This window comes from Rhincodon typus, chromosome 1 (assembly GCF_021869965.1).
Source record: "Rhincodon typus isolate 14 chromosome 1, sRhiTyp1.1, whole genome shotgun sequence".
Lineage (NCBI taxonomy): Eukaryota > Metazoa > Chordata > Chondrichthyes > Orectolobiformes > Rhincodontidae > Rhincodon > Rhincodon typus.
In genome coordinates, this window is record NC_063332.1 from 49,418,935 (window position 1) to 49,430,802 (window position 11,868).

The 11,868-nt window shown below is 43.2% G+C and overlaps 1 protein-coding gene across 2 annotated transcripts in view; it reads right to left on the reverse strand.

Moving 5' to 3' along the window:
• Positions 1-7,348, reverse strand: part of npr2 (natriuretic peptide receptor 2) — a 162,330-nt gene extending 154,982 nt beyond the window's left edge. Inside the window, exons 1-3 of one of the 2 annotated variants that reach the window (XM_020527198.2) lie at positions 6,247-7,348; positions 4,818-5,017; positions 4,015-4,128 (exon numbers count right to left, since the gene is read on the reverse strand). In XM_020527198.2, the coding sequence (XP_020382787.1) occupies positions 4,015-4,128; positions 4,818-5,017; positions 6,247-6,946 (1,014 nt within the window). In that variant the 5' untranslated portion in view covers positions 6,947-7,348. The other variant, XM_048615481.1, reaches the window with a different exon arrangement.
• Between the last annotated feature and the right edge of the window lie 4,520 nt (positions 7,349-11,868).

The window sequence follows — 11,868 nt, forward strand, 5'->3', positions numbered from 1 at the left end:
ACCTTGTTGTCTCGGATTCTCCAGCATCTGCAGTTCCTACTATCTCTATTCATGTCAGTCCACAACCTCCAATTCCATGCACTTTAATTTTACATACTAATTGCTTATGTGGGATCTTACTAAAAGCCTTCTGAAAATCCAAGTTGCATCCTTATAAGTTTCCAGCAAATTTGACAAGCATTATTTACCTTTTATAAATTCATGCTGACTCTGTCCAATCCTGTTGATGTTTTCCAAGCGCTCTCGATTAAGTCTTTTATAATGGACTCTAATATTTCCCCTACTATCAGTGTTAGGCTAACCGGACTATCATTCGCTGTTTTTGTCTCCACGTCCTTTTTTATTAAATAGTGGGGTTACATTTGTTACCCTCCAATCCATAAGAACTGTTTCAGAGTCTATAGAATCTAGAAATATGACCATTTTTGCATCCATTATTTCAAGGCTTAAGTACTCTGAGATGTAGATTATTGGGAATTTATTGGCCTTTAATCCCATCTGTTTCCCCATCAGCATTTCCCTACACATGCTGATTTCCTTCAGTTCCTCTCTCTCTCACTGGACCTTGTGTTGCCCATATTTTGGCATATTATTTGTGTCCTGCATTGTGAAGACAGAACTAAGATATTTAATTGATCTGTCATCTCTTTGCTTTCTATTATAATTTTCCCTGCTTCTGGCTATATGGAACCTACAACTTCTTTCATGAATCTGTTTCTCTTCACAAAGCTATAGTAATTTTGACAATCAGTTTGTATGTTTCCTGCAAGCTTTTTCTCAAACTCTATTTTCTCTCTCCTAATCAATCCCTTTGTTCTCCTGTTCTCAAACCTAAACTGTTCCCAATTTGGCCAATTTGGATGGCCCTTCCTTGAATTAAATACTATCCCTCATTTTCCTTGTTAGGAATGGTCAGGCTACTTTTCCCATTTTGGTTTTGTGCCAGACAAGAAAGAACAATTGTTGCAGTTCTTCCATGCATTCGTTAAATATTTGCCATTGCCTATAAACTGGCATCCCTTTATGTAAAATTCCCCAATTTATCATAGCCATTCCACGTGTTAGACAATCATAGTTTCCTTTATTTAGATTCAGGACACCAGTCTCAGAATCAACTACATCACTCTCCATCTTAATGAAGAATTCTGTCATATTATTGTCACTCTTCCCCAAGAGGTCTTGCACAATTAGACTGCCAATTAGTCCTTTCTCAACGCACAATACTCAATCTAGGATTGCTTGTTCTCAGTTAGTTTCATAACATATTGATCCAGAAAACTATGTTGTAAATACTCCAGGAATTCCTCCTCTATGATGTTGTTACTAGTTTGCTTAGCCCAATCTACATGTGGATTAAATATGCCCATAATAAAAGCAGTACCATTATTGCTTGTGTCTCTAATTTCCTATTTAATGCATTCCCCAGTGTTACCACTGGAGTTTGGATGGTCTGTATATAACCCCTAATATTATTTTCTGCACTTTGGTGTTTTTAAGCTCAACCCATTCAGATTCTACTTCAACAGAGCTGATATCCTTCCTCACCTTTTCATTAATATTCACTTTAATCAGCAATGCTGCCCCAAATCCTTTTCCTCTTTGTACTTCTTAAATACTAAATACCTCTGGGTGTTCAGTTTCCATTGCTGGTCACCTTGAAGCCACATCCCTGTAATTCCAACTATATCAAACTTATTTATATCTATTTTCATGACTATATTGCAAAGTCATCCACTTTATTGTAAATGCTCTGCACATGAAGGCACAATGCCTTAAGGCTTGTCTTTTTAACATTCTTAGTTCCATTTGCATTATTTTGTGCTGTAGCCCTGTTTGATTCTTACCTTTGAATAACCTGCCTATCACATTTCTTGTTTTCCATCCTATTTAATTTTGACCTTGTTTCCCTCACTCCCGTCTCCCTGTAGAGGCTCCCAGCCCCCTGCCATTTTAATTTAAACCCTGCCCAACCAAATCCTTGTTAACTCTGTCTAATTTCTGTGAACTTATCAAAGTGTCTTCCTATAACTTATTTAATAATAACTTCTCATATTTTCCCTTTGGCTGATGTTAAGCAAACTGGCCTGAAGTTTCCTGCATCCAGTCTCCCTCCCTTTTTGAATAAAGAAGTTAAATTTGCAGTCTTCTCATTCAATGGGACCATCTTCAACTGAAGGAAATTTCAGAACATGAAAATCAGTGAATCACTGTTTCAGTAGTCATTTCTTTCAAGAAACTAGTTTGAGGTCCAATGGCATCATAGCAGTTATTAGGTGCAGCTCCAACAATTTGGTCTGTACCATTTCTCTGGATTTTGTGATTTTCCTGAGTTCCACTCTCCCTGACACTTCCTGATTTATTGCTGATTTAAATGTTACTTATATTCTCTAAATATATGGACTACCTCCTTGTTAAAGGTGGTCCAATGTCATCTGGCTTGATACATATGAAGTAGAATTTTGCTTCTTCATGTCTAAATGAAAAGAAACACTGCACTAGGTATCATAAATTGCAGAGGTCAGCTGGAATGTTTTTGATAAATAAATAGCACATCGCACCAACAGCACATGATTTACTTATTAAATACCATAGAGCCCAAGCTAATGTCAATGATTAATAATATGAACTCACTCATTTCTACGTAGCAATTTTGTGGTGATCAATGGTGGTATAGGATTCCATTAGGTATTGAATGGGAATGTAGAATTATAACATATAATTCATTTGGATGGTCTGATGATACAAAAAATTAGAAGAACAAAACCGAATTGATTTCCAAATGTATTTGAATGTGAAATTAGATTATAATTGCACTTACTCGTGTGTATTTGTCATTTTACACGGTACACCATATTTTAATTACACCACATATCAGAGTTAATGTTTCGGGTTACTCTGATATTTTCTTCACAGATGCTGCCAGACCTGTAAAGATCATCATATGACTGGTTCAATTTCATATTCAGATTTCTCCATTCACAGAAGCAAATATTTTGAAAAAATGTACGGAAAATGTGTACAATCTACAGACTGAGGTAAAACGAAAGAGACTCCAAATCCATCCCAGAGCACTTAATTGAATCAGAGTAATTTATGTCCATGGGTTACATAACAGTATATTGGGTGGTGGAATGTGTAGTGCAAAACATCCCAGAACATGAACCTATTCAGACCACTAAAGCAAAATTAGAGGCACAGTCAAGCCTTCTATGAAAATAAAAGCCAGAACACAAACATTTACAAATATGATCACTTCACTAGATTCAACACTGAACAAATCCTTGGGACAAACACATGTGCCTTTGCAGTTGGGGCTGGCTATATTCTTTTTTTTACTTTATGTGTAATATTGTGATACCAGAATATTGGCCTTCCTGGTGTAGAAATTTAACAATTATTAGAAAATTAAATTTGAATTAGGCCGAAAGTAATAGAAATGTCATCCATAGATACTGCCATGAATTGTCATCAAGTGTATAAACTTGCAATTATAAACTTCCAAAAGGAATCATCATTTCTGCGAGCGAAGTAAACGTCTAAGTTAAACGGTTGGAGGATTTTGGTTCTAAACGGTGTCCAAGATAGGTTTAGTTTAAAAACAACTACATTTCCAACTGCTGTAGCTGTATACCAGCAATGCACACTGCTTTCACGTCAACAGTGCACCCATCTGCTACACGGGTCACAGGGTCAATGAAAAGTAAACTAACTATCTGAAATGTGATAAACATCTGTGTTTCAATGAAAGATATCGTGTGTCCAGCATTTGCACTGCACAGTGGCCGAACATGAGGAACAGGCCAGCCTCACCCCCGGGCCGACTAACTGACAGAACCTCTTGACTTCTTCTATTACTCCCTTCACCTAAAGGGAAATAAGTGTACTATCTTTCTCTATAATTCGTACAATCTATCCACCGATCAGTCTATTTACCTAACGAATAAATCGCGTCCGAATCAAAGTTTTGAAATGCGGAACTTAAGTTTTCAGTCCTGTATCCCAAGGAATGCTTACCAGAGTGTTGGCTAGATCGGCACTCGATACATTTTTGGCCCTTGCCCGCAAATCCTCCTGAAAGGTGAAATATTCGGGTTCCTCTGGCTCTCGGTTGGTTATGATCATCACCGACTGTGAAAACAAAAAAGAGCAGCGATATCCCGGTTAGTCTCGGCTCATTCTGCATTGTCGAGTGCTCAGTGTCAACAGCAGGGTCGTGCCGTGGAGTTCTGTGGAGACTCAACACTCCCCATAACTGAATTCCTAAATCCACCCAGAAATTACAGCCGTCAATCGAAATCTAAAAAGCCGGGAATTTCACCAACTTCTTGTGTATTTGTGGGGTGACGCGGGGCATTCCAATACAACGCAAGAGGTGAAGTTTCTTTTGAATTGCAACGGGGTTTGTTCTGAATGGCCGAGGTCGTATCAAACAAAAATGCTTTTACAGTGTCCCGAGAGAAGCTACAGCAAAGCGAAGGTGGACATGTTATTCCACACACGTTGTTATTTAATTTTGGCTATTTGTTGCTGCTTGGGAGCAATCGGTTTTAGTTATCCGGAGCTATGAATTAGAGGCAGAGAAAAGGTATTAGGGTACAGTTTCCTCCATGATGCAACTGAATGACGGAATAAACTCGATGGGCTGAATGGCTCACTCCTGATAGAAATATCTACCCGGCCTTTAGGCAATCACAGCTTTTTGCAAACGACAAAATAGCTCTGCCTCTCGGCGCAAGAAAGTGCCGAAGAAGGTAACGACAGGATAGACAGACTATCTCCAAGATGACTTTGAGATGAGGTGAAGGAAATGGATGTACTTTGAAAGCTTCCTTGAGGATCGATTCGCTGCTGTGGTTCATCTTCCAGGGTTTGTGGGACTCTGTTGGCGACCTCAATTTCAGGCTCTCGGCGAATACATCCAAGTAGAAAAAAACATAGTCTCCCCCGGTCATCCCTTCTCTGTGCGCGTAGAACATGATCTGACGGAAATCTTCGAAAGGGAAACATAGATACGCAACTGGAAAGGTGGGGAAGAAAAGACATTTTGTCAGTCCAGGAGGTATCAAGGCAGAGTGCTGAGTTAACCAGTCGTCATCATTTACCACACACCACCGACAACATCGAGAGAAACAAGATTTTATTTTCCAACTGTGACAATCGCTATCAGATGTGTATTTTTTTTAAAGAAGTTAATCGTTTCTATTTATCTGGTGTCCAGAGGTTAATGTCGCGGCTGCTTGCACACAAGGGAAAGGCACATTCTGAACACTTTAACTGATGAAGCCCCACACTGCTTTTCCAAACTCTCTCTCTCACACAGGTTCCTGCTATGGATGTTAGTGCTAGTATTGCTATGGAGGGCTGTTAACAAATAGACAATGGCAGTTGTGTATGTGTGTGTGTGCGTGTGTTTTGGGGGGCGGGGGGTGGTGGGTGTGTGCTGTCTGCTGTGGCGCTCACAAACTCGCCCATGATGGTGTGCCATCTCTGTGCTAATGCCATGTGCACACCTGCTGCCTCATTGTAGGCAAGATTTAGAGTCGGATCTGAACCGATTATCCAGAGGGCAGTTTCCAGATTAACACTGTTGTGTTGTGTTGCAACTTCTGTTTTTGCCCACCCCGAGATGGCTCATTGCTTTAAACCGGGTACCGTACGGGTAGTGACGGCTAGCCCAGATGGGTCTCTGCATCGTGCATTGTACGTTTGCTGTGGCATTTACCAATAGCGAGGGCGACATTCTCTTCCCAGTGAAGGCGACAACGTTGCATTAAAACCGCTGCAACTAATGTGTCCCGTCCAAAACAGGAAAAAAGGGGGGGCAGGGGGAACATTTCTTCTCCCCCACCCAACCCATCACCATTAATTCCGTTTTCTCTCTCCTGCCAGGGGAGAGGATGATTTAATTAGATTCAGCGGACCCAACCAGGGTGGAGGAATGAGTCGTGGGATGCACGACTGAAATCAAATAAAGCAATAGGGTTTTGTTTTGTCTAAAATGTCAATAACACGGCGGTGGGGGTGGAGAGGGGGGTGAGGGAGCGTGGTGGGAGAAGAAAACGCAAACTCAACGTTTAAGGTGCAAAATGTGACCGAACCTTGCAGACCTGACCCCTCTCTGCAGAGTGGAGCCTGGGGAAAGAGACCAGATCCGGGTACGCGTGGTCTTAGCCAAAGGACAATATCAAAGCAGTTTACTGTTCCCAAATCCCACATCAGAGGTAGGGGGTCTGGAAACCCACTTACTCCGTGCATTCTCTTTAATGAATTGGATAATGTCAATGATCGCCGCCTGGTCCAGTTCATCCTTATCCACAGCTTTGCCTTCCACGCTGAGGTTTGTAAACTCGGACTTCAGGGTAGTGTAGATCCCTTCCGACAGGAAGAAGAAGGGCCGATCGTCTGTCTTTATGTCCTGGAAGACCAGCACGGCCCTCGAGGTCCAGTTGAAGGTCTCATGCAACTGGGCGGTGAATTCCCCGAGCTTGGTGAAGACCGGTCCGGTGCGGATCACCGTGCTGTAGTCTCCGGTCTTGGAGAAGCCGAAAGCTGATGCCCCGGCGGTGACCAGGGGCAGCCCCCAGTGGCTGGCGAACCTAGCCACCGGGGCGGTGGCGTAGATACAACCCGGACCCACGAAGACGTCGGGGTCATTCTCCAGCTTCAGGTCCACGGCGAGCAAAGGGGCGAGCGAATCGGCGCAGCGGCCGTCCAGTTCGCTGCTCTTGAACTTGTAGGTGAGTGCGCAACCCCGCAGCAGCCGCCCGTCCCGGTTAATCCTCTCGATGGCCAGCTGGATGGCCGGGCCGACCCGGGGCCAAGCCCAGGCGTACTGGGTGTTGTTGTGGGGCAGCACGATGGCCATGTTGATACTCTCAGGGGGACTCTGCGATCGGGCCGGCCCGCTGGCGAGGTAGGCAAAAAGGAAGAGACATCCCACCCGCATGGTTCAGGGACACGAGCGGTTTGTTGTCATGCAACCTGTCGAATTCTCTCTCCCAAATCCTTCTGGCTTGTTGTTTAATCTTTGGGTGCTCGACGCTGGCACCAAGAGCAAGGGCTCTAACATGTAATTGACCAGGGGGTGTGGGGGATGTCGTGGAGGGGGGAGGGTGGGTGGGTGAGTGAAATTGACCAGGAGTGGGGAAATTGACGAGAAACAGTCAAGCATGTGCTCCTGTCCTCTGCCCCCCACCTCTTGTTTTCCTCACTTAGCCGGTCAGTCAGCAGCGCCTCTCCGTTCCTCCCCGTTCAGACCGTACTCACACGAGGTTTCTCCTGCTCGCCGCTGTCCCGTCTGGGTGACATTTGACCAGACCTGCTCCATTCATCTTTTTTTTCCCCCTTCCCTCCCCCACCTCCCCACCCCACCCTCTCGCTCATCCCTCGAACCACATCGATCGCTCAAAGGCAGAGAGAGAGAGAGAGAGACAGAGCCAGTGAAGAGAGGGGAGAAAGAGAGCCCTCCCAGCTTCAGTTATTACCATAGCGGGCCTCCACTCGGCTGCGATCAGCACCTTTTTTTTCTCTCTCTCTGTCAGCACGTCAGCGAGAGGCTACACAAACTCCACAACCAGGACTAAAGCGCCATCTGCCAGAGCAAAACGCTACCTCCACCCAGCCCCGACTTTCCTCTCAACTGAACTCCTGTTTTAATACAGTGCCAGGTTAAAACACACACACACACACGAGATGGAAACAGCGACTGGATATAGAAATCGCGGTCAACTTGTTTAAAATCAAGACCACTCCCGTCAATGGATTTCTCCCGGGAACTTCCAAGGAACTTCCAATCGGCAGGTACCGAGGGGACACAATTATTATTCTGTGGATTATTTTGATTGACACGGAATTTAACTTCGCTTTCTGTGACGGCCGGTGCTCGGGGTGACAGCTTTCCTGTGTAAGAGCGGTGCAAATGACAATTACAAAGCAACTCGGTGGTAATTCTGAGGCGCTGCCGCCATTCATTGAGGGATACCTGGCGATTTACAAATACAAGGATTGCTACAGAACAAATGAGCAACCTCCTCCAGACCCGCTACTTTATTTCGCCTCCAGCTTGTTCCCCCAAAACGTTTAAAAATCAAAAGGTAAGGAAGGTAGGCGGATTGTGGTGATACTATGGTGGCATTTTAAAAGGTTGCCGACTGTCAATTTGCAGTCGGCGCCGGTACAGGGCTGCGCGGACAATCTGGAGCTGGTTGATGCCTTTTTAATAGCACGGACTTGTCTGGTTTCCAGTGTGTACTAACCCGATCGATACATCGATTTTAATTGGATTTAGTCGTGGACAGGAGAGTGATAGCTAGGATGCCAGCCGCCGCATTTAGAATAACACACTTGAAACGTTTGTCAACTATGCAGTGAATACAGGAACGATGTAACTAATGCCGGAAAACCTGGACAGCAAGAGCGGGAGAAAACTATTAACAGGGAAACTGTTCGCTCCAAGTGCCCAGACACAGCGGCTTGACTCCTGGCTGCCGCAGCTGTGAACAGTTCCTGTCTTAGCCGAAATCTGAGCTTCTGTCGCTGTTTTTTTTTTACCGCCGCCGCCTCAAACTGTGCGTTTACTTTTCTCCCAAACGTATGGCAACATTTAAATCTTCAAATGCGACGAATATTCCATTCGACCGATACTAATGTTTGTGTGCGTTGCCAAATGTCTGCGAGTATGATACAACTCCAGTTGGTTTCCAGAAACTGTTTTCATTTCTCTTTGCAAAGGAAGGAAAGCGCCTCCGAGAATGAGACCGAGGAGAGAACTGAGGTTACACCAGAAAAGGAATAAATTTTTATTTGCATATAACTGTCAGATAAAATGGGCACGCACCGTCGGACGACTGAAGCCACTTTGAAGGCAGTGGTTCAATGTGTTCGGGACGGACTCGGCTCTTCACAGTACATTGTAGCGTGTGGAACTGATATCGGTGAAGGATGAACAGTACGGGGAATACCGAGAGCATTTCAACGATAACTAATTGTTCGTGAGCTGAATTGCCTACCACTACCATCATAAGACAAGCATCGATATTAACGATGTTGAATCTTAATTTGTTAAATTCAAATTTCTAATTCGATTTTCTGTTGTTGACTCATGCTTTAAAGGATATTCTATTTCGCTATTTAACAAAAGAGATTTGGCGATGCATGGAGCTAAAATGGAATTATTTTGCCTTCAGTTGGTGATCTGCTAGCATGTAGGATCAGGAAAGAAATCACCTCTGAACGACACATTAAAGAGGGGTGTCTCCTCGTCACCCCTGTGCCCGTTATCAGCTTTTCACCATATTTATTCATAACGTGGGTGAAAGAATAAAGAACTGGATATTCGAGGTTGCAGATTACACTAAAGTCATGAAAGTAAATCTTACGAAGTTACAATGAGAAATAAACCGATTAAGTGGACAGAACGATGGTTGATTGAGTTCGTTGCGGGGAATTGTATAGGATTACATTAGAATATCAGCGCAGAAACGGGCCATTCACCTCAGTCAATCTATACTGATATTCATGATCCACTGGAATTTCCTCCCATCATTTAACTATCAGCACAGCCCCTTCTCTGCCTTTGCCTCACATATTTATCTAGCTTGTCTTTAAATGTATCTGTAGTATTTGCTCTAACCACATCAGCTCCACATTCTTACCACTCCGGGCAAAGCAATTTCTTCTGAACCAGAAAGAGAAATTGCTGGAAAAAAAACTCCGCAGGTCTGGCAGAATCTATGGATATAAAGCACAAGTTAAAATTTCAGGTCCAGTTACCCTTCATCAGAACAGTTTCTTCTGAACTCCATATTTAGGAAGTTATCTTATATTAATAGCCTCTAGTTTTGCTGTTCTCATAAGTGGGAACATTCTCTATAGGTTACATTGCTCTATTAAAACCTCTTCCAACTTTAACGACCTCCAATAGGTCACCCTTAAATCTGTCTTCAAGGAAAAAGGAAAGTCAGTCCATTCCCGATGAGTATAACCTTGACATCTGGTATCATCCTCGTAAATCAATTTGCCCCTTGTCAGTGTCTCTATTTGTTTTACAACAAGGCAACCAGATTAATATGGAAGTGTAAGTTTAAATTTGATAAAGATAAATAAATGCCAATTTTGCCTTAATGATGAACTTCTGGAGCCAGTGGAAGAGCAGGGGATTTCGATATTTTACCAAATAATTAAAAGCCAGTGCACAGCTACAAGAAATAAACAAAATGCTCATAGGATGTTAGTCTTTGCCTCAAGAGGAGTGCAATCCAAACAGGAGGAAGTTATGCTTCAGTTTTATCCATTTGGAATTTCCGCATTCTGTTGTGGGTACCAGACCTCAAGAATGATACTTTGATGCGATGCAAGGGTGAACGGTAGAGTTACCAGAATGTGAGGGTACCTTAGAATATTCAACTTGCGGTCAGAATGCATTGCCTAAGCTTCAGAGGTAGAAGGGTGATCTCAGTGCGGTGTTTAAAATATTAGACATCGATTGGGTAGGTGGGGAGAAACTATTTCCGCTGGTAAGGAATGGCAAAACGAGGAGGCTCAATCTTAAAATGGGACCCCGTCCACTGGGGAGTGAAATCAGGGAAAGTGAGCTTAGGTTACATTTGTTAACACGGGAAGTAGAGAAAGTTTGGAATTCTCCCCGCCTCCCGCCCCACCAAAGAAAAACACGCTATGGACGTTGGATCGACTGAATTTTCTAAGACCTAAGATGGACAGACTTTTTGGCAGGAAAGAGTTTAGGTACATGTCAGTAATAATCTAAATGGTGGTGGATCAGGCTTCAGGGCTGAGTCACATATTTTCCTTTCTGTGTGTAGCATGAATTAGAATAAACGTGCAGTTCAGATTGTTTTATCCTGTTCCATCTGCCTGGAGCCACCTGTATTTAACATTTACATGTTGTTGTTCGGTATATGTCTCCAAGCGTACAGTTTGTTATCATTCAGTGTGTATGTGCGCCCACGTATTTGGCAGGGAGAGTAAATCCGTAAAAGGACAGAGAGACCAGATAAATTGGTTTTGTCCGAACTCAATTGTTTATAAAACACAAAAATATGTTTGCAAGTTTCGCTTCTTCAACAGCTGAGGTCAAACGCCTCGCACCCGGTTTAAAGCTATTCTGTTGGTGATGCCGCGTCGTTTTACTTTGCGTTAGCCAGACTGTTGGCTGTGAATTCCCTGTAAATGTATAGAAGTGGATGATTTTTCAGCACAGATGTATAAACGATCGCATTTACGCAGATCTCCTGGTTGTTCACAGAAATCTGATTGTATTGTTCATACTACTGTTCATGTTTAGACTCTTTTTCATGCCTACGTATTGCTGCCAGTTTTTACTGCCATTTATTGAAAATTTCGTTTTCATCTACAGTGGTATTTACAGGCATGGGGCATTCTACTTTCTGAGACTTGTTCTCTTTTTAAATAATGATCCCGGGGGTTGTAATCATAGGGAAGCATAGGCAAGGCACATAATGTAAAAAGAACACGAAGATGGTACAAAGTCACTGCAAGGGATTATCCCGGCCATAATCAGCAACAATCTGAACAGATACGCTTTGGTTCTGAGTGGAACTGCAGTGACAGGTTGTCATAAGCAGGATTTTGTCTCTTAAACGGTTGAAAATCGAGGTGTTATTTTTAAAAATATATTTTATATGGTATCGTCGTGTGCCACCCAGCCTTGCCGCTGCCCTTTCTTCCTTTTCCAGGCTGAGTCTGCCACCTGATGGCAACTAGCAAATTTGTTTTCTTGTGGTTAGCTCCGTTCGGTTAATGCTGGCAAGAAATGCAGCGCTTTTGATCTTTTCTCCCAATCCTGGCAATAGCTTGTGTTATACGTTTTTAGCATCTTTTTTTCTCACA